The 25,682-nt window shown below is 47.4% G+C and overlaps 1 protein-coding gene across 1 annotated transcript in view; it reads left to right on the top strand.

Moving 5' to 3' along the window:
- Positions 1-7,004: 7,004 nt before the first annotated feature.
- nox5 (NADPH oxidase, EF-hand calcium binding domain 5) overlaps positions 7,005-25,682 on the top strand; it is a 46,599-nt gene continuing 27,921 nt past the window's right edge. The window contains exons 1-4 of the mRNA XM_072385313.1: positions 7,005-7,124; positions 13,846-13,996; positions 14,080-14,290; positions 19,961-20,198. Of these exons, the coding sequence (XP_072241414.1) occupies positions 7,005-7,124; positions 13,846-13,996; positions 14,080-14,290; positions 19,961-20,198 (720 nt within the window). The remainder of the gene's footprint in view (positions 7,125-13,845; positions 13,997-14,079; positions 14,291-19,960; positions 20,199-25,682) is intronic.

A 25,682-nucleotide genomic window follows, 5' to 3' on the forward strand; every position in this document is an offset into this window, starting at 1 on the left:
CAGAACCTCAGCAGCAGAGGACAGAACCTCAGCAGCAGAGGACAGAACCTCAGCAGCCGAGGACAGAACCTCAGCAGCAGAGGACAGAACCCCAGCAGCAGAGGACAGAACCCCAGCAGCAGAGGACAGAACCCCAGCAGCAGAGGACAGAACCTCAGCAGCAGAGGACAGAACCCCAGCAGCAGAGGACAGAACCCCAGCAGCAGAGGACAGAACCTCAGCAGCAGAGGACAGAACCCCAGCAGCAGAGGACAGAACCCCAGCAGCAGAGGACAGAACCTCAGCAGCCGAGGACAGAACCCCAGCAGCAGAGGACAGAACCCCAGCAGCAGAGGACAGAACCCCAGAGAACCTCAGCAGCAGAGGACAGAACCCCAGCAGCCGAGGACAGAACCTCAGCAGCCGAGGACAGAACCCCAGAGAACCTCAGCAGCAGAGGACAGAACCCCAGCAGCAGAGGACAGAACCTCAGCAGCCGAGGACAGAACCCCTGAGAACCTCAGCAGCAGAGGACAGAACCCCAGCAGCAGAGGACAGAACCCCAGCAGCCGAGGACAGAACCTCAGCAGCAGAGGACAAAACCCCAGCAGCAGAGGACAGAACCCCAGCAGCAGAGGACAGAACCTCAGCAGCAGAGGACAGAACCTCAGCAGCAGAGGACAGAACCTCAGCAGCCGAGGACAGAACCTCAGCAGCAGAGGACAGAACCCCAGCAGCAGAGGACAGAACCCCAGCAGCAGAGGACAGAACCCCAGCAGCAGAGGACAGAACCTCAGCAGCAGAGGACAGAACCCCAGCAGCAGAGGACAGAACCCCAGCAGCAGAGGACAGAACCTCAGCAGCAGAGGACAGAACCCCAGCAGCAGAGGACAGAACCCCAGCAGCAGAGGACAGAACCTCAGCAGCCGAGGACAGAACCCCAGCAGCAGAGGACAGAACCCCAGCAGCAGAGGACAGAACCCCAGAGAACCTCAGCAGCAGAGGACAGAACCCCAGCAGCCGAGGACAGAACCTCAGCAGCCGAGGACAGAACCCCAGAGAACCTCAGCAGCAGAGGACAGAACCCCAGCAGCAGAGGACAGAACCTCAGCAGCCGAGGACAGAACCCCTGAGAACCTCAGCAGCAGAGGACAGAACCCCAGCAGCAGAGGACAGAACCCCAGCAGCCGAGGACAGAACCTCAGCAGCAGAGGACAGAACCCCAGCAGCAGAGGACAGAACCCCAGCAGCAGAGGACAGAACCTCAGCAGCCGAGGACAGAACCCCTGAGAACCTCAGCAGCAGAGGACAGAACCCCAGCAGCAGAGGACAGAACCCCAGCAGCCGAGGACAGAACCTCAGCAGCAGAGGACAGAACCCCAGCAGCAGAGGACAGAACCCCAGCAGCAGAGGACAGAACCTCAGCAGCAGAGGACAGAACCCCAGCAGCAGAGGACAGAACCCCAGCAGCCGAGGACAGAACCCCTGAGAACCTCAGCAGCCGAGGACAGAACCCCAGAGAACCTCAGCAGCCGAGGACAGAAACCCAGCAGCAGAGGACAGAACCTCAGTAGCCGAGGACAGAACCCCAGAGAACCCCAGCAGCAGAGGACAGAACCCCAGAGAACCCCAGCAGCAGAGGACAGAACCTCAGCAGCAGAGGACAGAACCCCAGCAGCCGAGGACAGAACCCCAGCAGCCGAGGACAGAACCCCTGAGAACCTCAGCAGCCGACGACAGAACCCCAGAGAACCTCAGCAGCAGAGGACAGAACCTCAGAGAACCTCAGCAGCAGAGGACAGAACCCCAGAGAACCTCAGCAGCAGAGGACAGAACCCCAGCAGCAGAGGACAGAACCTCAGCAGCAGAGGACAGAACCCCAGCAGCAGAGGACAGAACCTCAGCAGCCGAGGACAGAACCTCAGCAGCAGAGGACAGAACCTCAGCAGCAGAGGACAGAACCCCAGCAGCCGAGGACAGAACCTCAGCAGCCGAGGACAGAACCCCAGAGAACCTCAGCAGCAGAGGACAGAACCCCAGCAGCCGAGGACAGAACCCCTGAGAACCTCAGCAGCCGAGGACAGAACCCCAGAGAACCTCAGCAGCCGAGGACAGAAACCCAGCAGCCGAGGACAGAACCCCTGAGAACCTCAGCAGCAGAGGACAGAACCTCAGTAGCCGAGGACAGAACCCCAGAGAACCCCAGCAGCAGAGGACAGAACCCCAGAGAACCTCAGCAGCAGAGGACAGAACCTCAGTAGCCGAGGACAGAACCCCAGAGAACCCCAGCAGCAGAGGACAGAACCCCAGAGAACCCCAGCAGCAGAGGACAGAACCCCAGAGAACCCCAGCAGCAGAGGACAGAACCCCAGCAGCCGAGGACAGAACCCCTGAGAACCTCAGCAGCCGAGGACAGAACCCCAGAGAACCTCAGCAGCAGAGGACAGAACCTCAGCAGCAGAGGACAGAACCTCAGCAGCAGAGGACAGAACCTCAGCAGCCGAGGACAGAACCTCAGCAGCAGAGGACAGAACCTCAGCAGCAGAGGACAGAACCCCAGCAGCAGAGGACAGAACCTCAGCAGCAGAGGGCAGAACCTCAGCAGCAGAGGACAGAACCTCAGAGAACCTCAGCAGCAGAGGACAGAACCTCAGTAGCAGAGGACAGAACCTCAGCAGCCGAGGACAGAACCCCAGAGAACCTCAGCAGCAGAGGACAGAACCCCAGCAGCAGAGGACAGAACCTCAGCAGCAGAGGACAGAACCTCAGCAGCAGAGGACAGAACCTCAGCAGCAGAGGACAGAACCCCAGCAGCAGAGGACAGAACCTCAGCAGCAGAGGACAGAACCTCAGCAGCAGAGGGCAGAACCTCAGCAGCAGAGGACAGAACCTCAGCAGCAGAGGGCAGAACCTCAGCAGCCGAGGACAGAACCCCAGAGAACCTCAGCAGCAGAGGACAGAACCCCAGCAGCAGAGGACAGAACCTCAGCAGCAGAGGACAGAACCTCAGCAGCAGAGGACAGAACCTCAGCAGCAGAGGACAGAACCTCAGCAGCCGAGGACAGAACCTCAGCAGCAGAGGACAGAACCTCAGCAGCAGAGGACAGAACCTCAGCAGCCGAGGACAGAACCTCAGCAGCAGAGGACAGAACCTCAGCAGCAGAGGACAGAACCTCAGCAGCCGAGGACAGAACCTCAGCAGCAGAGGACAGAACCTCAGCAGCAGAGGACAGAACCTCAGCAGCAGAGGACAGAACCTCAGCAGCAGAGGGCAGAACCTCAGCAGCAGAGGACAGAACCTCAGCAGCAGAGGACAGAACCTCAGCAGCCGAGGACAGAACCTCAGCAGCAGAGGACAGAACCTCAGCAGCAGAGGACAGAACCTCAGCAGCCGAGGACAGAACCTCAGCAGCCGAGGACAGAACCCCAGAGAACCTCAGCAGCAGAGGACAGAACCCCAGCAGCCGAGGACAGAACCCCTGAGAACCTCAGCAGCCGAGGACAGAACCCCAGAGAACCTCAGCAGCCGAGGACAGAAACCCAGCAGCCGAGGACAGAACCCCTGAGAACCTCAGCAGCAGAGGACAGAACCTCAGTAGCCGAGGACAGAACCCCAGAGAACCCCAGCAGCAGAGGACAGAACCCCAGAGAACCTCAGCAGCAGAGGACAGAACCTCAGTAGCCGAGGACAGAACCCCAGAGAACCCCAGCAGCAGAGGACAGAACCCCAGAGAACCCCAGCAGCAGAGGACAGAACCCCAGAGAACCCCAGCAGCAGAGGACAGAACCCCAGCAGCCGAGGACAGAACCCCTGAGAACCTCAGCAGCCGAGGACAGAACCCCAGAGAACCTCAGCAGCAGAGGACAGAACCTCAGCAGCAGAGGACAGAACCTCAGCAGCAGAGGACAGAACCTCAGCAGCCGAGGACAGAACCTCAGCAGCAGAGGACAGAACCTCAGCAGCAGAGGACAGAACCCCAGCAGCAGAGGACAGAACCTCAGCAGCAGAGGGCAGAACCTCAGCAGCAGAGGACAGAACCTCAGAGAACCTCAGCAGCAGAGGACAGAACCTCAGTAGCAGAGGACAGAACCTCAGCAGCCGAGGACAGAACCCCAGAGAACCTCAGCAGCAGAGGACAGAACCCCAGCAGCAGAGGACAGAACCTCAGCAGCAGAGGACAGAACCTCAGCAGCAGAGGACAGAACCTCAGCAGCAGAGGACAGAACCCCAGCAGCAGAGGACAGAACCTCAGCAGCAGAGGACAGAACCTCAGCAGCAGAGGGCAGAACCTCAGCAGCAGAGGACAGAACCTCAGCAGCAGAGGGCAGAACCTCAGCAGCCGAGGACAGAACCCCAGAGAACCTCAGCAGCAGAGGACAGAACCCCAGCAGCAGAGGACAGAACCTCAGCAGCAGAGGACAGAACCTCAGCAGCAGAGGACAGAACCTCAGCAGCAGAGGACAGAACCTCAGCAGCCGAGGACAGAACCTCAGCAGCAGAGGACAGAACCTCAGCAGCAGAGGACAGAACCTCAGCAGCCGAGGACAGAACCTCAGCAGCAGAGGACAGAACCTCAGCAGCAGAGGACAGAACCTCAGCAGCCGAGGACAGAACCTCAGCAGCAGAGGACAGAACCTCAGCAGCAGAGGACAGAACCTCAGCAGCAGAGGACAGAACCTCAGCAGCAGAGGGCAGAACCTCAGCAGCAGAGGACAGAACCTCAGAGAACCTCAGCAGCAGAGGACAGAACCTCAGCAGCCGAGGACAGAACCTCAGCAGCAGAGGACAGAACCTCAGCAGCCGAGGACAGAACCTCAGCAGCAGAGGACAGAACCTCAGCAGCAGAGGACAGAACCCCAGAGAACCTCAGCAGCCGAGGACAGAACCTCAGGAGCAGAGGAGAGAACCCCACAGAACCTCAGCAGCAGAGGACAGAACCCCAGAGAACCTCAGCAGCCGAGGACAGAACCTCAGCAGCCGAGGACAGAACCTCAGCAGCAGAGGACAGAACCTCTTCCACTGCAGCAGGTAAAACTGTTGGACTGTGATGTTAGAGCAGAGTTGTGTTCCTGTGAGGTTTAATGTTTTTAAAGCTCTTTAACCTGTTTCCTGCTGTAGATTTTAACATTAATCAGCATGTTCCACATGCTGTGATGTCACAGCAGGTGAAAGTTGTTTTTTTTAAGGAGAACCTGAGTGAATGAGACCGTTTCTGCTCGGATGTTTCTCTCTGAAACTCAACAATGTTGTTTCAGCTGTGGATTAGCAAGGATTAAAGGGTCAGTTCACCCTAATGAGAGGTTCAGGCGTTATCTTACAAAATCACTTCTCAGATAAGATGGAGGAAGAACACCAGAGCTCCCTGACTCCATGCCAGCAGGAAACAGAAAGCAGTATGTCTGAGCTCACACTTTATCATGTGGGCTTTGATTTGATTTGATTGGCAGAGACCACAAACACACTCTGGGTGAGGCTTGTGTGTCTTGGACTGAGCTCAGCTCTGTGATTCGCTCTCATGTGGAAACATCTGGAGGACAGCAAACAGCTCTGACAGCAGCCTCTTAGAGAAACACTGTGCCCCCCCCCCCTTTGCATCGACTCTGTCAGATCAAACTTTAGGCTTGTTTTAGTGGAAATGAATCGTTGTTTGTTTTAGAAACCTGAGGGGACAATAGGGGAATGTGGGCTTTAGACTGTTGGAGCTCTCAGAGTCAACAGTAGAGATGAAGGGAATAAAAGATTTCATCGAATCCCTTTTATGGAGGAAGAGGTTCAACATGCCAGTGAAATCTTTCCCAGCAGAAGTTACATTAAATTAAAACAACACCAACAATCTGTGGACCTTAAAACTATCAGGAACCTTTTTTCCTGCACATTCCCAGACCTGAAACCATCCTGCAGAGGCTGAGATATAACAGTTTTCTGTCCTGCAGACACAGTTTTACCTCACAGTCAAACTTCTGATGAAGTCTTTGTGACCTTTTCAACATGAGAACAAAATAATGTGCAGGGATCTGTTTTTATAACAGTGGTGATACATCCTAAAGAGCCAAAGAGCAGAAACATGTGCCAAATTATCTAGATTTACTTTAGAGAAAACTAAAGGAGGAGAAACACAACCAGAACAACATCAGATAAATCTTAAGCTAAGCAAGAACAACAACTAAATTATAAAAGAGAGACTAGAGACAGAATAAATCCTGATTCAGAACCAAAACTCCAAAATACAGAGAACACAAACAGGAAATCAGAAAAAACACAAAAATAATAACAAATAATAAAACAGCAAAAGACAAAATAGAATAAAAAATATAACATAAAACACAAAATGAAAAAAATTCAACAGAAAAAAACAAATAAAATAATACACAAAAAACTAAATAAATCAGAAAAAAAACAAAATAAAACACAAAAAGACAGAATAGAACAAAAATAAAACAGAAAAAGACAAAATAGAAGAAAAAATTAAACAGAAAAAGACAAAATAGAACAAAAAATAAAACAGAAAATAAAAAAATAATATGGAAGTAAAACAAAAAAATACAAAAAACGCAAAATAAAACAAAAAATAAAACAAACAAAAGATTATCAAACAGAAAAGAATAAACAAAACATAAAACACTAAACAAATCAGAAAAAAACAGAATAAACCACAAAAAATGAAACAGAAAAAAACAGGAAATAAAACAGAAAATAAATAAATAAAATAAATCAGAAAAAAATGAATAAACCACAAAAAATTAAACAGAAAAAACAGGAAATAAAACATGGTTCATGAACAGGTTCCAGACCGTCAGTGCAGATGGTCGTCTGCCTGGTCCTGATTCTGTTAAACGGTCCTTCCTTTAATGTTTCTGCTGCCACATACATGCACAGAAAAAGAAACTGAAGTCAAGCTTTGATGGAATCTGTAGGTTTCCTCAGCCGGGCGTCTGTTTAAAGATTATAATAAGTTGTATTTATTAGAGCTGTGATGACCAGGTTTACCTGTTCTTTAAAGCTGTCTGCAGCACATTCAGGAACCATGAGTGTGGACGAAGACGCCCGCTGGCTGGAGTGGGTCACCAAACAGTTCGAGAGTATCGCCGGAGATGACAAAGAGATTGACCTTGAAGAGTTTAAAACCGCCCTCAAAGTCAAAGAGGTGAGAAAGAACCAGAAGTTTTAAAGTAAGAGTTGGTGACATCTTTAAGGTAAATCCAACATGCCAACGACAGCCAGACTGGAAGATCCCATATAGTCCCACACCTGTCCTCATTTAGGTGGAAAAAATGGAGTAAAGGTTTGAGTTATAAGAGCAGAAGATATGGAAAAAGAGAAAATGCTGTGGGTAACATCCATCCATCCATTCATCAGTCCATCCATCAATCCATCCATTCATCCATCATCCATCCATCCATCCATCCATCCATCCATCCATCCATTCATTCATCCATCCATCCATCCATCCATCAATCCATCCATCCATCCATCCATTCATTAATCCATCCATCCATCATCCATCCATTCATTAATCCATCAATCCATCCATTCATTAATCCATCATCCATCCATCCATCATCCATCCATTCATTAATCCATTAATCCATCCATTCATTAATCCATTCATCATCCATCCATCAATCCATTAATTAATCCATTCATCATCCATCCATCCATCATCCATCCATCCATCATCCATCCATCAATCCATTAATTAATCGATTCATCATCTATCCATCCATCATCATCCATCCATCATCCATCCATCAATCCATTAATTAATCCATTCATCATCCATCCATCCATCCATCCATCATCCATCCATCAATCCATTAATTAATCCATTCATCATCCATCCATCCATCATCATCCATCCATCATCCATCCATCCATCAATCCATCCATCAATCCATTAATTAATCCATTCATCATCCATCCATCCATCATCCATCCATCCATCAATCCATCCATCAATCCATTAATTAATCCATCCATCATCCATCCATCAATCCATTAATTAATCCATCCATCATCCATCCATCCATCAATCCATCCATCAATCCATTAATTAATCCATTCATCATCCATCCATCCATCATCCATCCATCAATCCATTAATTAATCCATTCATCATCTATCCATCCATCATCATCCATCCATCATCCATCCATCCATCAATCCATTAATTAATCCATCCATCATCCATCCATCCATCAATCCATCCATCAATCCATTAATTAATCCATTCATCATCCATCCATCCATCATCATCCATCCATTATCCATCCATCCATCATCCATCCATCAATCCATTAATTAATCCATTCATCATCTATCCATCCATCATCATCCATCCATCATCCATCCATCCATCAATCCATCCATCAATCCATTAATTAATCCATCCATCCATCCATCATCCATCCATCCATCAATCCATTAATTAATCCATTCATCATCCATCCATCCATCATCCATCCATCAATCCATTAATTAATCCATTCATCATCCATCCATCCATCATCCATCCATCCATCATCCATCCATCAATCCATTAATTAATCCATTCATCATCTATCCATCCATCATCATCCATCCATCATCCATCCATCCATCAATCCATCCATCAATCCATTAATTAATCCATCCATCCATCCATCATCCATCCATCCATCAATCCATTAATTAATCCATTCATCATCCATCCATCCATCCATCAATCCATTAATTAATCCATTCATCATCCATCCATCCATCATCCATCCATCATCCATCCATCCATCATCCATCCATCAATCCATTAATTAATCCATTCATCATCCATCCATCCATCATCATCCATCCATCATCCATCCATCCATCAATCCATCCATCAATCCATCAATCCATTAATTAATCCATTCATCATCCATCCATCCATCATCATCCATCCATCCATCCATCCATCCATCCATCCATCCATCATCCATCATCCATCATCCATCCATCATCCATCCATCCATCATCATCCATCCATCATCATCCATCCATCCATCCATCCATCCATCATCCATCATCCATCATCCATCCATCATCCATCCATCCATCATCATCCATCCATCATCATCCATCCATCCATCCATCCATCCATCCATCATCATCCATCCATCATCCATCCATCCATCATCCATCCATCAATCCATTAATTAATCCATTCATCATCTATCCATCCATTATCATCCATCCATCATCCATCCATCCATCAATCCATCCATCAATCCATTAATTAATCCATCCATCCATCCATCATCCATCCATCCATCAATCCATCCATCAATCCATTAATTAATCCATTCATCATCCATCCATCCATCATCCATCCATCAATCCATTAATTAATCCATTCATCATCCATCCATCCATCATCCATCCATCCATCATCCATCCATCCATCATCCATCCATCAATCCATTAATTAATCCATTCATCATCTATCCATCCATCATCATCCATCCATCATCCATCCATCATCCATCCATCATCCATCATCCATCCATCCATCATCATCCATCCATCATCCATCCATCCATCCATCCATCCATCATCCATCCATCATCCATCCATCCATCCATCATCATCCATCCATCATCCATCCATCCATCCATCCATCATCCATCCATCCATCAATCCATTAATTAATCCATTCATCATCCATCCATCCATCATCATCCATCCATCATCCATCCATCCATCAATCCATCCATCAATCCATTAATTAATCCATTCATCATCCATCCATCCATCATCCATCCATCCATCATCCATCCATCCATCAATCCATCCATCAATCCATTAATTAATCCATCCATCATCCATCCATCAATCCATTAATTAATCCATCCATCATCCATCCATCCATCAATCCATCCATCAATCCATTAATTAATCCATTCATCATCCATCCATCCATCATCCATCCATCAATCCATTAATTAATCCATTCATCATCTATCCATCCATCATCATCCATCCATCATCCATCCATCCATCAATCCATTAATTAATCCATCCATCATCCATCCATCCATCAATCCATCCATCAATCCATTAATTAATCCATTCATCATCCATCCATCCATCATCATCCATCCATTATCCATCCATCCATCATCCATCCATCAATCCATTAATTAATCCATTCATCATCTATCCATCCATCATCATCCATCCATCATCCATCCATCCATCAATCCATCCATCAATCCATTAATTAATCCATCCATCCATCCATCATCCATCCATCCATCAATCCATTAATTAATCCATTCATCATCCATCCATCCATCATCCATCCATCAATCCATTAATTAATCCATTCATCATCCATCCATCCATCATCCATCCATCCATCATCCATCCATCAATCCATTAATTAATCCATTCATCATCTATCCATCCATCATCATCCATCCATCATCCATCCATCCATCAATCCATCCATCAATCCATTAATTAATCCATCCATCCATCCATCATCCATCCATCCATCAATCCATTAATTAATCCATTCATCATCCATCCATCCATCCATCAATCCATTAATTAATCCATTCATCATCCATCCATCCATCATCCATCCATCATCCATCCATCCATCATCCATCCATCAATCCATTAATTAATCCATTCATCATCCATCCATCCATCATCATCCATCCATCATCCATCCATCCATCAATCCATCCATCAATCCATCAATCCATTAATTAATCCATTCATCATCCATCCATCCATCATCATCCATCCATCCATCCATCCATCCATCCATCATCCATCATCCATCATCCATCCATCATCCATCCATCCATCATCATCCATCCATCATCATCCATCCATCCATCCATCCATCCATCATCCATCATCCATCATCCATCCATCATCCATCCATCCATCATCATCCATCCATCATCATCCATCCATCCATCCATCCATCCATCCATCATCATCCATCCATCATCCATCCATCCATCATCCATCCATCAATCCATTAATTAATCCATTCATCATCTATCCATCCATTATCATCCATCCATCATCCATCCATCCATCAATCCATCCATCAATCCATTAATTAATCCATCCATCCATCCATCATCCATCCATCCATCAATCCATCCATCAATCCATTAATTAATCCATTCATCATCCATCCATCCATCATCCATCCATCAATCCATTAATTAATCCATTCATCATCCATCCATCCATCATCCATCCATCCATCATCCATCCATCCATCATCCATCCATCAATCCATTAATTAATCCATTCATCATCTATCCATCCATCATCATCCATCCATCATCCATCCATCATCCATCCATCATCCATCATCCATCCATCCATCATCATCCATCCATCATCCATCCATCCATCCATCCATCCATCATCCATCCATCATCCATCCATCCATCCATCATCATCCATCCATCATCCATCCATCCATCCATCCATCATCCATCCATCCATCAATCCATTAATTAATCCATTCATCATCCATCCATCCATCATCATCCATCCATCCATCCATCCATCCATCCATCCATCATCCATCCATCCATCATCCATCATCATCCATCCATCCATCCATCATCCATCCATCATCCATCCATCCATCCATCATCCATCCATCCATCCATCCATCATCCATTCATCATCCATCCATCCATCATCATCCATCCATCCATCATCCATCCATCCATCATCATCCATCCATCATCCATCCATAATCCATCCATCATCCATCCATCAATCCATTAATTAATCCATTCATCATCAATCCATCCATCATCATCCATCCATCCATTCATTCATCCATTAATTAATCCATTCATCATCTATCCATCCATCATCCATCCATCCATCTATCCATCCATCATCCATCCATCCATCATCCATCCATCCATCCATCCATCCATTCATCAATCCATTAATTAATCCATTCATCATCCATCCATCCATCCATCAATCCATCCATCATCCATCATCATCCATCCATCCATCCATCCATCAATCCATTAATTAATCCATTCATCATCAATCCATCCATCATCCATCCATCCATCCATCCATCCATCCATCAATCCATTAATTAATCCATTCATCATCAATCCATCCATCATCCATCCATCCATCAATCCATTAATTAATCCATTCATCATCTATCCATCCATCATCATCAATCCATCATCCATCATCCATCCATCCATCCATCCATCCATTCATCAATCCATTAATTAATCCATTCATCATCCATCCATCATCATCCATCCATCAATCCATCATCCATCATCCATCCATCAATCCATCAATCCATTAATTAATCCATTCATCATCCATCCATCATCCATCCATCAATCCATCCATCATCCATCCATCATCCATCCATCCATCATCCATCCATCCATCCATCCATCCATCCATCCATCCATTAATTAATCCATTCATCATCCATCCATCCATCATCATCCATCCATCATCCATCCATCAATCCATCCATCATCCATCATCCATCCATCCATCCATCATCCATCCATCCATCCATCCATTAATGAATCCATTCATCATCAATCCATCCATCATCCATCCATCCATCATCCATCCATCATCCATCCATCAATCCATCCATCATCCATCCATCATCCATCCATCCATCATCCATCATCCATCCATCCATCCATCCATTAATTAATCCATTCATCATTCATCCATCCATCATCCATCCATCATCCATCCATCCATCCATCCATCCATCCATCCATCCATCATCCATCCATCCATCATCATCCATCCATCCATCCATCCATCCATCCATCATCATCCATCCATCCATCCATCCATCCATCCATTCATCATCAATCCATCCATCATCATCCATCCATCAATCCATCATCCATCATCCATCCATCCATCCATCCATTCATCATCTATCCATCCATCCATCATCCATCCATCCATCCATCCATCCATTAATTAATCCATTCATCATCCATCCATCATCATCCATCCATCCATCCATCCATCATCATCCATCCATCCATTCATCAATCCATTAATTAATCCATTCATCATCAATCCATCCATCATCATCCATCCATCATCCATTCATCATCTATCCATCCATCATCATCCATCCATCAATCCATCCATCCATCATCCATCCATCCATCCATCCATCCATCCATCCATCCATCCATCCATTAATTAATCCATCCATCATCATCCATCCATCCATCCATCCATCATCATCCATCCATCAATCCATCCATCATCCATCCATCATCCATCCATCCATCATCCATCCATCCATCCATTCATCAATCCATTAATTAATCCATTCATCATCAATCCATCCATCATCATCCATCATCATCCATCCATCAATCCATTCATCATCCATCCATCCATCCATCATCATCCATCAATCCATCATCCATCATCCATCCATCCATCCATCATCATCCATCCATCATCCATCCATCATCCATTCATCATCTATCCATCCATCATCATCCATCCATCAATCCATTCATCATCTATCCATCCATCATCCATCCATCCATTCATCCATCCATTAATTAATCCATTCATCATCAATCCATCCATCATCATCCATCCATCCATCCATCATCATCCATCAATCCATCCATCCATCCATCCATTCAAACCCAGACGTCCTTCTCCAGCTCTTCCTGTGTAAAAGCATTATGAATGAAGGGAATGAAATAAGAATCTGTGTGGATCTCTGTGGACATTTCAAAAGTACAGAAGGTTCAGAAAAGGTTCAGAACCTGGTGTCAGCGGTCAGCTGACCACATGTATGAACATAACGTTTGTTGTTGCAGTCTTTCTTTGCCGAGCGTTTCTTCGCTCTGTTTGACTCGGACGGCAGTGGATCCATCAGTCTGGACGAGCTGCTCAAAGCGCTCAGCCTCCTGATCCACGGCAACGAGACCGACAAGCTCTGCTTCTTGTTCCAGGTCTACGACGTGGACGGTCAGTTCACAGCTCCTCTCAGATTCACCAACTCTTGGTCCAGTTCTGTTTTCCAGATGAGTTCTGGTCGTTTCTGTTGACAGGCAGCGGGTCCATCGATCCAGATGAGCTGAAAACGGTTCTGAAGTCGTGCCTGCGTGAGAGCGCCATCTCTCTGCCGGAGGAAAAGCTGGACGACCTGACCCTGGCTCTGTTTGAGTCGGCTGATAAAGACAACAGCGGATCCATCACCTTCGAGGAGCTCAAAGCGGAGCTGGAGAGCTTCCCAGAGGTGATGGAGAACCTCACCATCAGGTGAGTTTCACCGCCTGTCGCCTGGTTCTGTTTTACTCGTGTCGGACCGGGCAAGCGGTCACTTTACTGATAAACCTTTTCAACACGGATCAGAGAAGACGTCCAGTTCAATGAGATAGAGCCAGGCCAGAGATACCTGCTGAGAGAGAGAAACACAAGTTAATGACAGCAATGATGTCATCTGTACATGGAGGGAGGAGAGGTGCATCATGGGAGCTCCCCCAGCAGGCTGGGCCTATAGCAGCAGAACTATGGGATGTTTCAGGCTCACCTGAGCCATCCCTAACTATAAGCTTTATCAGAAAGGAAAGTGGCTGCCTTGTGTGTCTTTGTGGTTGTTTTGTGTATCTTTGTGGTTGCCTTGTGTGTCTTTGTGGTTGCCTTGTGTGTCTTTGTGGTTGCCTTGTGTCTTTGTGGCTGTTTTGTGTGTCTTTGTGGCTGTTTTGTGTGTCTTTGTGGCTGTTTTGTGTGTCTTTGTGGCTGTTTTGTGTGTCTTTGTGGCTGTCTTGTGTGTCTTTGTGGCTACCTTGTGTGTCTTTGTGGTTGTTTTGTGTGTCTTTGTGGCTGTCTTGTGTGTCTTTGTGGCTGTTTTGTGTGTCTTTGTGGCTGTCTTGTGTGTCTTTGTGGCTGTCTTGTGTGTCTTTGTGGCTGCCTTGTGTGTCTTTGTGGTTGTTTTGTGTGTCTTTGTGGCTGTCTTGTGTGTCTTTGTGGCTGTTTTGTGTGTCTTTGTGGCTGTCTTGTGTGTCTTTGTGGCTGTCTTGTGTGTCTTTGTGGTTGCCTTGTGTGTCTTTGTGGCTGTCTTGTGTGTCTTTGTGGCTGTCTTGTGTGTCTTTGTGGCTGTCTTGTGTGTCTTTGTGGTTGTTTTGTGTATCTTTGTGGTTACCTTGTGTGTCTTTGTGGCTGCCTTGTGTGTCTTTGTGGCTGTTTTGTGTGTCTTTGTGGCTGTTTTGTGTGTCTTTGTGGCTGTTTTGTGTGTCTTTGTGGCTGTTTTGTGTGTCTTTGTGGCTGTCTTGTGTGTCTTTGTGGCTACCTTGTGTCTTTGTGGTTGTTTTTTGTGTCTTTGTGGCTGTCTTGTGTGTCTTTGTGGCTGTCTTGTGTGTCTTTGTGGCTGCCTTGTGTGTCTTTGTGGTTGTTTTGTGTGTCTTTGTGGCTGTCTTGTGTGTCTTTGTGGCTGTTTTGTGTGTCTTTGTGGCTGTCTTGTGTGTCTTTGTGGCTGTCTTGTGTGTCTTTGTGGCTGTCTTGTGTGTCTTTGTGGCTGTCTTGTGTGTCTTTGTGGTTGTTTTGTGTATCTTTGTGGTTGCCTTGTGTGTCTTTGTGGTTGTTTTGTGTATCTTTGTGGTTGCCTTGTGTGTCTTTGTGGCTGTTTTGTGTGTCTTTGTGGCTATCTTGTGTGTCTTTGTGGCTGTTTTGTGTGTCTTTGTGGCTGTTTTGTGTGTCTTTGTGGCTGTCTTGTGTGTCTTTGTGGCTGCCTTGTGTGTCTTTGTGGTTGTTTTGTGTGTCTTTGTGGCTGTCTTGTGTCTTTGTGGCTGTTTTGTGTGTCCTTGTGGCTGTTTTGTGTGTCTTTGTGGCTGTTTTGTGTGTCTTTGTGGCTGTCTTGTGTGTCTTTGTGGCTGTTTTGTGTGTCTTTGTGGCTGCCTTGTGTGTCTTTGTGGCTGTCTTGTGTGTCTTTGTGGCTGTTTTGTGTGTCTTTGTGGCTGTTTTGTGTGTCTTTGTGGCTGTCTTGTGTGTCTTTGTGGCTGCCTTGTGTGTCTTTGTGGTTGTTTTGTGTGTCTTTGTGGCTGTCTTGTGTATTTTTGTGGCTGTTTTGTGTGTCTTTGTGGCTGTTTTGTGTGTCTTTGTGGTTGTTTTGTGTGTCTTTGTGGCTGTCTTGTGTCTTTGTGGCTGTTTTGTGTGTCTTTGTGGCTGTTTTGTGTGTCTTTGTGGCTGTTTTGTGTGTCTTTGTGGCTGCCTTGTGTGTCTTTGTGGTTGTTTTGTGTGTCTTTGTGGCTGTCTTGTGTCTTTGTGGCTGTTTTGTGTGTCTTTGTGGCTGTTTTGTGTGTCTTTGTGGCTGTCTTGTGTGTCTTTGTGGCTGTTTTGTGTGTCTTTGTGGCTGTCTTGTGTCTTTGTGGCTGTTTTGTGTGTCTTTGTGGCTGTTTTGTGTGTCTTTGTGGCTGTCTTGTGTATTTTTGTGGCTGCCTTGTGTGTCTTTGTGGTTGTTTTGTGTCTTTGTGGCTGTCTTGTGTCTTTGTGGCTGTTTTGTGTGTCTTTGTGGCTGTTTTGTGTGTCCTTGTGGCTGTTTTGTGTGTCTTTGTGGCTGTTTTGTGTGTCTTTGTGGCTGTCTTGTGTGTCTTTGTGGCTGTTTTGTGTGTCTTTGTGGCTGCCTTGTGTGTCTTTGTGGCTGTCTTGTGTGTCTTTGTGGCTGTTTTGTGTGTCTTTGTGGCTGTTTTGTGTGTCTTTGTGGCTGTCTTGTGTGTCTTTGTGGCTGCCTTGTGTGTCTTTGTGGTTGTTTTGTGTGTCTTTGTGGCTGTCTTGTGTATTTTTGTGGCTGTTTTGTGTGTCTTTGTGGCTGTTTTGTGTGTCTTTGTGGCTGTTTTGTGTGTCTTTGTGGTTGTTTTGTGTGTCTTTGTGGCTGTCTTGTGTCTTTGTGGCTGTTTTGTGTGTCTTTGTGGCTGTTTTGTGTGTCTTTGTGGCTGTCTTGTGTGTCTTTGTGGCTGTCTTGTGTGTCTTTGTGGTTGTTTTGTGTGTCTTTGTGGTTGTTTTGTGTGTCTTTGTGGCTGTCTTGTGTGTCTTTGTGGCTGTTTTGTGTGTCTTTGTGGCTGTCTTGTGTGTCTTTGTGGCTGTCTTGTGTGTCTTTGTGGCTGTCTTGTGTGTCTTTGTGGTTACCTTGTGTGTCTTTGTGGCTGTCTTGTGTGTCTTTGTGGCTGTCTTGTGTATCTTTGTGGTTGTTTTGTGTGTCTTTGTGGCTGTTTTGTGTGTCTTTGTGGCTGTCTTGTGTGTCTTTGTGGCTGTCTTGTGTGTCTTTGTGGCTGTCTTGTGTGTCTTTGTGGCTGTTTTGTGTGTCTTTGTGGCTGTCTTGTGTGTCTTTGTGGCTGTTTTGTGTGTCTTTGTGGCTGTCTTGTGTGTCTTTGTGGCTGTCTTGTGTGTCTTTGTGGCTGTCTTGTGTGTCTTTGTGGTTGCCTTGTGTGTCTTTGTGGCTGTCTTGTGTGTCTTTGTGGCTGTCTTGTGTGTCTTTGTGGCTGTCTTGTGTGTCTTTGTGGTTGTTTTGTGTGTCTTTGTGGCTGTTTTGTGTGTCTTTGTGGCTGTCTTGTGTGTCTTTGTGGCTGTCTTGTGTGTCTTTGTGGCTGTCTTGTGTGTCTTTGTGGCTGTTTTGTGTGTCTTTGTGGCTGTTTTGTGTGTCTTTGTGGCTGTCTTGTGTGTCTTTGTGGCTACCTTGTGTGTCTTTGTGGTTGTTTTTTGTGTCTTTGTGGCTGTCTTGTGTGTCTTTGTGGCTGTCTTGTGTGTCTTTGTGGCTGCCTTGTGTGTCTTTGTGGTTGTTTTGTGTGTCTTTGTGGCTGTCTTGTGTGTCTTTGTGGCTGTTTTGTGTGTCTTTGTGGCTGTCTTGTGTGTCTTTGAGGCTGTCTTGTGTGTCTTTGTGGCTGTCTTGTGTGTCTTTGTGGCTGTCTTGTGTCTTTGTGGCTGTTTTGTGTGTCTTTGTGGCTGTCTTGTGTATTTTTGTGGTGGTTTTGTATGTCTTTGTGGCTGCCTTGTGTGTCTTTGTGGCTGCCTTGTGTGTCTTTGTGGTTGTTTTGTGTGTCTTTGTGGCTGTCTTGTGTCTTTGTGGCTGTTTTGTGTGTCTTTGTGGCTGTTTTGTGTGTCTTTGTGGCTGTCTTGTGTATTTTTGTGGTGGTTTTGTGTGTCTTTGTGGCTGCCTTGTGTGTCTTTGTGGCTGTTTTGTGTGTCTTTGTGGCTGTTTTGTGTGTCTTTGTGGTTGTTTTGTGTGTCTTTGTGGCTGTCTTGTGTCTTTGTGGCTGTTTTGTGTGTCTTTGTGGCTGTTTTGTGTGTCTTTGTGGTTGTTTTGTGTGTCTTTGTGGCTGTCTTGTGTCTTTGTGGCTGTTTTGTGTGTCTTTGTGGCTGTTTTGTGTGTCTTTGTGGCTGTCTTGTGTGTCTTTGTGGCTGTTTTGTGCGTCTTTGTGGCTGTTTTGTGTGTCTTTGTGGCTGTCTTGTGTGTCTTTGTGGCTGTCTTGTGTGTCTTTGTGGCTGTTTTGTGTGTCTTTGTGGCTGTCTTGTGTGTCTTTGTGGCTGTTTTGTGTGTCTTTGTGGCTGCCTTGTGTGTCTTTGTGGCTGTTTTGTGTGTCTTTGTGGCTGTCTTGTGTATTTTTGTGGTGGTTTTGTGTGTCTTTGTGGCTGCCTTGTGTGTCTTTGTGGCTGTTTTGTGTCTTTGTGGCTGTTTTGTGTGTCTTTGTGGCTGTTTTGTGTGTCTTTGTGGCTGTCTTGTGTGTCTTTGTGGCTGTTTTGTGTCTTTGTGGCTGTTTTGTGTGTCTTTGTGGCTGTCTTGTGTATTTTTGTGGTGGTTTTGTGTGTCTTTGTGGCTGTCTTGTGTGTCTTTGTGGCTGTTTTGTGTGTCTTTGTGGCTGTTTTGTGTGTCTTTGTGGCTGTCTTGTGTGTCTTTGTGGCTGTCTTGTGTCTTTGTGGCTGTTTTGTGTGTCTTTGTGGCTGTCTTGTGTATTTTTGTGGTGGTTTTGTATGTTTTTGTGGCTGCCTTGTGTGTCTTTGTGGCTGCCTTGTGTGTCTTTGTGGTTGTTTTGTGTGTCTTTGTGGCTGTCTTGTGTCTTTGTGGCTGTTTTGTGTGTCTTTGTGGCTGTTTTGTGTGTCTTTGTGGCTGTCTTGTGTATTTTTGTGGTGGTTTTGTGTGTCTTTGTGGCTGCCTTGTGTGTCTTTGTGGCTGTTTTGTGTGTCTTTGTGGCTGTCTTGTGTATTTTTGTGGTGGTTTTGTGTGTCTTTGTGGCTGTCTTGTGTATTTTTGTGTTAGTTTTGTGTGTCTTTGTGGCTGTCTTGTGTATTTTTGTGGTGGTTTTGTGTGTCTTTGTGGCTGCCTTGTGTGTCTTTGTGGCTGTTTTGTGTGTCTTTGTGGCTGTCTTGTGTATTTTTGTGGTGGTTTTGTGTGTCTTTGTGGCTGTCTTGTGTATTTTTGTGGTGGTTTTGTGTGTCTTTGTGGCTGCCTTGTGTGTCTTTGTGGCTGTTTTGTGTGTCTTTGTGGTTGTTTTGTGTCTTTGTGGCTGCCCTGTGTGTTTTGTGGCTGCCTTGTGTATTTTTGTGGTGGTTTTGTGTGTCTTTGTGGCTGCTTTGTGTATTTTTGTGGTTGTTTTGTGTGTTTTGTGGCTGTTGTATGTACATGGAGGGGGGAGAGGTGCATCATGGGAGCTCCCCCAGCAGGCTGGGCCTATAGCAGCAGAACTATGGGATGTTTCAGGCTCACCTGAGCCATCCCTAACTATAAGCTTTATCAGAAAGGAAAGTTTCAGCCTGATCTTAAAGGTAGAGAGGGGGTCTGCTTCCTGAACTCTACGCTCATAATGTTACCTAATGGAAGCATGTATAAAGTGAAAAGAATCGGTCCAAGCACAGAACCCTGAGGAACTCCATGACTTACTCTGAGGAAGATTCTTCATTCTTTACAGACACCTTTAACCAGTCCAAATTAACTTTTTGCAGCGCTGCTAACTGGCTGAAGCCTCCAGAACAGGATCAGAAGAAGCATCAGACCCCCCGGTACCTGACCCGAGCTTACTGGCAGAACAACAGCCGGAAGCTGCTGTTCCTGTGCATGTACGCCCTCCTCAACCTGCTGCTCTTCATCTTCGCCGTGCTGCAGCACAGCTACGGCAGCGCCTGGTTCATGGTGGCCAAGGGCTGCGGCCAGTGCCTCAACTTCAACTGCACCTTCGTCATGGTACGGCAGCTGCTTTTAACAGGGTTTAGGCTCAGAGACGCTCTGGTACGGCAGCTACTTTTAACAGGGTTTAGGCTCAGAGACGCTCTGGTACGGCAGCTACTTTTAACAGGGTTTAGGCTCAGAGACGCTCTGGTACGGCAGCTACTTTTAACAGGGTTTAGGCTCAGAGACGCTCTGGTACGGCAGCTGCTTTTAACAGGGTTTAGCCTCAGAGACGCTCTGGTACGGCAGCTGCTTTTAACAGGGTTTAGGCTCAGAGACGCTCTGGTACGGCAGCTGCTTTTAACAGGGTTTAGGCTCAGAGACGCTCTGGTACGGCAGCTACTTTTAACAGGGTTTAGGCTCAGAGACGCTCTGGTACGGCAGCTACTTTTAACAGGGTTTAGGCTCAGAGACGCTCTGGTACGGCAGCTGCTTTTAACAGGGTTTAGGCTCAGAGACGCTCTGGTACTTTAGCTGCTTTTAACAGGGTTTAGGCTCAGAGACGCTCTGGTACGGCAGCTACTTTTAACAGGGTTTAGGCTCAGAGACGCTCTGGTACTTTAGCTGCTTTTAACAGGGTTTAGGCTCAGAGACGCTCTGGTACGGCAGCTGCTTTTAACAGGGTTTAGGCTCAGAGACGCTCTGGTACGGCAGCTGCTTTTAACAGGGTTTAGGCTCAGAGACGCTCTGGTACGGCAGCTGCTTTTAACAGGGTTTAGGCTCAGAGACGCTCTGGTACGGCAGCTGCTTTTAACAGGGTTTAGGCTCAGAGACGCTCTGGTACGGCAGCTACTTTTAACAGGGTTTAGGCTCAGAGACGCTCTGGTACGGCAGCTACTTTTAACAGGCTTTAGGCTCAGAGACGCTCTGGTACGGCAGCTGCTTTTAACAGGGTTTAGGCTCAGAGACGCTCTGGTACGGCAGCTACTTTTAACAGGGTTTAGGCTCAGAGACGCTCTGGTACGGCAGCTGCTTTTAACAGGGTTTAGGCTCAGAGACGCTCTGGTACGGCAGCTGCTTTTAACAGGGTTTAGGCTCAGAGACGCTCTGGTACGGCAGCTGCTTTTAACAGGGTTTAGGCTCAGAGACGCTCTGGTACGGCAGCTGCTTTTAACAGGGTTCAGGCTCAGAGACGCTCTGGTACGGCAGCTACTTTTAACAGGGTTTAGGCTCAGAGACGCTCTGGTACGGCAGCTGCTTTTAACAGGGTTTAGGCTCAGAGACGCTCTGGTACGGCAACTACTTTTAACAGGGTTTAGGCTCAGAGACGCTCTGGTACGGCAGCTGCTTTTAACAGGGTTTACCCTCAGAGACGCTCTGGTACGGCAGCTGCTTTTAACAGGGTTTACGCTCAGAGACGCTCTGGTACGGCAGCTGCTTTTAACAGGGTTTAGGCTCAGAGACGCTCTGGTACGGCAGCTACTTTTAACAGGGTTTAGGCTCAGAGACGCTCTGGTACTTTAGCTACTTTTAACAGGGTTTAGGCTCAGAGACGCTCTGGTACGGCAGCTACTTTTAACAGGGTTTAGGCTCAGAGACGCTCTGGTACGGCAGCTGCTTTTAACAGGGTTTAGCCTCAGAGACGCTCTGGTACGGCAGCTGCTTTTAACAGGGTTTAGCCTCAGAGACGCTCTGGTACGGCAGCTGCTTTTAACAGGGTTTAGCCTCAGAGACGCTCTGGTACGGCAGCTACTTTTAACAGGGTTTAGGCTCAGAGACGCTCTGGTACGGCAGCTACTTTTAACAGGGTTTAGGCTCAGAGACGCTCTGGTACGGCAGCTGCTTTTAACAGGGTTTAGGCTCAGAGACGCTCTGGTACGGCAGCTACTTTTAACAGGGTTTAGGCTCAGAGACGCTCTGGTACGGCAGCTGCTTTTAACAGGGTTTAGGCTCAGAGACGCTCTGGTACGGCAGCTGCTTTTAACAGGGTTTAGGCTCAGAGACGCTCTGGTACGGCAGCTGCTTTTAACAGGGTTTAGGCTCAGAGACGCTCTGGTACGGCAGCTGCTTTTAACAGGGTTTACCCTCAGAGACGCTCTGGTACGGCAGCTGCTTTTAACAGGGTTTAGGCTCAGAGACGCTCTGGTACTTTAGCTACTTTTAACAGGGTTTAGGCTCAGAGACGCTCTGGTACTTTAGCTACTTTTAACAGGGTTTAGGCTCAGAGACGCTCTGGTACGGCAGCTACTTTTAACAGGGTTTAGGCTCAGAGACGCTCTGGTACGGCAGCTACTTTTAACAGGGTTTAGGCTCAGAGACGCTCTGGTACGGCAGCTGCTTTTAACAGGGTTTAGGCTCAGAGACGCTCTGGTACTTTAGCTACTTTTAACAGGGTTTAGGCTCAGAGACGCTCTGGTAAGGCAGCTGCTTTTAACAGGGTTTAGGCTCAGAGACGCTCTGGTAATTTAGCTACTTTTAACAGGGTTTAGGCTCAGAGACGCTCTGGTACGGCAGCTGCTTTTAACAGGGTTTAGGCTCAGAGACGCTCTGGTACGGCAGCTGCTTTTAACAGGGTTTAGGCTCAGAGACGCTCTGGTACGGCAGCTGCTTTTAACAGGGTTTAGGCTCAGAGACGCTCTGGTACGGCAGCTGCTTTTAACAGGGTTTAGGCTCAGAGACGCTCTGGTACGGCAGCTACTTTTAACAGGGTTTAGGCTCAGAGACGCTCTGGTACGGCAGCTGCTTTTAACAGGGTTTAGGCTCAGAGACGCTCTGGTACGGCAGCTACTTTTAACAGGGTTTAGGCTCAGAGACGCTCTGGTACGGCAGCTGCTTTTAACAGGGTTTAGGCTCAGAGACGCTCTGGTACGGCAGCTGCTTTTAACAGGGTTTAGGCTCAGAGACGCTCTGGTACGGCAGCTACTTTTAACAGGGTTTAGGCTCAGAGACGCTCTGGTACGGCAGCTACTTTTAACAGGGTTTAGGCTCAGAGACGCTCTGGTACGGCAGCTGCTTTTAACAGGGTTTAGGCTCAGAGACGCTCTGGTACGGCAGCTACTTTTAACAGGGTTTAGGCTCAGAGACGCTCTGGTACTTTAGCTGCTTTTAACAGGGTTTAGGCTCAGAGACGCTCTGGTACGGCAGCTACTTTTAACAGGGTTTAGGCTCAGAGACGCTCTGGTACGGCAGCTACTTTTAACAGGGTTTAGGCTCAGAGACGCTCTGGTACGGCAGCTGCTTTTAACAGGGTTTAGGCTCAGAGACGCTCTGGTACGGCAGCTACTTTTAACAGGGTTTAGGCTCAGAGACGCTCTGGTACGGCAGCTACTTTTAACAGGGTTTAGGCTCAGAGACGCTCTGGTACGGCAGCTGCTTTTAACAGGGTTTAGGCTCAGAGACGCTCTGGTACGGCAGCTGCTTTTAACAGGGTTTAGGCTCAGAGACGCTCTGGTACGGCAGCTGCTTTTAACAGGGTTTAGGCTCAGAGACGCTCTGGTACTTTAGCTACTTTTAACAGGGTTTAGGCTCAGAGACGCTCTGGTACGGCAGCTGCTTTTAACAGGGTTTAGGCTCAGAGACGCTCTGGTACGGCAGCTGCTTTTAACAGGGTTTAGGCTCAGAGACGCTCTGGTACGGCAGCTGCTTTTAACAGGGTTTAGGCTCAGAGACGCTCTGGTACGGCAGCTGCTTTTAACAGGGTTTAGGCTCAGAGACGCTCTGGTACGGCAGCTACTTTTAACAGGGTTTAGGCTCAGAGACGCTCTGGTACGGCAGCTACTTTTAACAGGGTTTAGGCTCAGAGACGCTCTGGTACGGCAGCTGCTTTTAACAGGGTTTAGGCTCAGAGACGCTCTGGTACGGCAGCTGCTTTTAACAGGGTTTACACTCAGAGACGCTCTGGTACGGCAGCTACTTTTAACAGGGTTTAGGCTCAGAGACGCTCTGGTACGGCAGCTGCTTTTAACAGGGTTTACCCTCAGAGACGCTCTAGTACGGCAGCTTCTTTTAACAGGGTTTACCCTCAGAGACGCTCTGGTACGGCAGCTACTTTTAACAGGGTTTAGGCTCAGAGACGCTCTGGTACGGCAGCTGCTTTTAACAGGGTTTAGGCTCAGAGACGCTCTGGTACGGCAGCTACTTTTAACAGGGTTTAGGCTCAGAGACGCTCTGGTACGGCAGCTACTTTTAACAGGGTTTAGGCTCAGAGACGCTCTGGTACGGCAGCTACTTTTAACAGGGTTTAGGCTCAGAGACGCTCTGGTACGGCAGCTACTTTTAACAGGGTTTAGGCTCAGAGACGCTCTGGTACGGCAGCTGCTTTTAACAGGGTTTAGGCTCAGAGACGCTCTGGTACGGCAGCTACTTTTAACAGGGTTTAGGCTTAGAGACGCTCTGGTACGGCAGCTACTTTTAACAGGGTTTAGGCTCAGAGACGCTCTGGTACGGCAGCTACTTTTAACAGGGTTTACCCTCAGAGACGCTCTGGTACGGCAGCTACTTTTAACAGGGTTTACGCTCAGAGACGCTCTGGTACGGCAGCTGCTTTTAACAGGGTTTAGGCTCAGAGACGCTCTGGTACGGCAGCTACTTTTAACAGGGTTTAGGCTCAGAGACGCTCTGGTACGGCAGCTACTTTTAACAGGGTTTAGGCTCAGAGACGCTCTGGTACGGCAGCTGCTTTTAACAGGGTTTAGGCTCAGAGACACTCTGGTACGGCAGCTGCTTTTAACAGGGTTTAGGCTCAGAGACGCTCTGGTACGGCAGCTGCTTTTAACAGGGTTTAGGCTCAGAGACGCTCTGGTACGGCAGCTGCTTTTAACAGGGTTTAGGCTCAGAGACGCTCTGGTACGGCAGCTACTTTTAACAGGGTTTAGGCTCATAGACGCTCTGGTACGGCAGCTACTTTTAACAGGGTTTAGGCTCAGAGACGCTCTGGTACGGCAGCTACTTTTAACAGGGTTTAGGCTCAGAGACGCTCTGGTACGGCAGCTACTTTTAACAGGGTTTAGGCTCAGAGACGCTCTGGTACGGCAGCTGCTTTTAACAGGGTTTAGGCTCAGAGACGCTCTGGTACGGCAGCTACTTTTAACAGGGTTTAGGCTCAGAGACGCTCTGGTACTGCAGCTAACTGCTGTTAGCTCATAGCTCTGTTAGCTCATAGCTGCTGTTAGCTCATAGCTCTGTTAGCTCATAGCTGCTGTTATGTGGCTACTTGCAGCTATAGGAGAGCTAACGGAGGGATTTCTACACAGGCACTCTACTGGGACCACTTCATCCACACGCCCCCCTGCAGCACAGTTTATTCACTCCGGTAAGAACGTCCATCTTACTCAAAGTCGTCGTTCACGTTGTCTAAATCTGATAAATATCCTGCCATGTTGCACAAAACTATCAGCAGCAAACTCTGTGTGAAGTTAGCCGACTGTCACAGAGCACGGAGTGAATAAACTGTGCTGCAGGGGGGCGTGTGGATGAAGTGGGCCCAGTAGAGTGTGCCTGTGTAGAAATCCCTCCGTTAGCTCTCCTATAGCTGCAAGTAGCCACATAACAGCAGCTATG

This window comes from Leuresthes tenuis, unplaced genomic scaffold, assembly GCF_036924035.1.
Source record: "Leuresthes tenuis unplaced genomic scaffold, fLeuTen1.0.hap1 SCAF_5, whole genome shotgun sequence".
Lineage (NCBI taxonomy): Eukaryota > Metazoa > Chordata > Actinopteri > Atheriniformes > Atherinopsidae > Leuresthes > Leuresthes tenuis.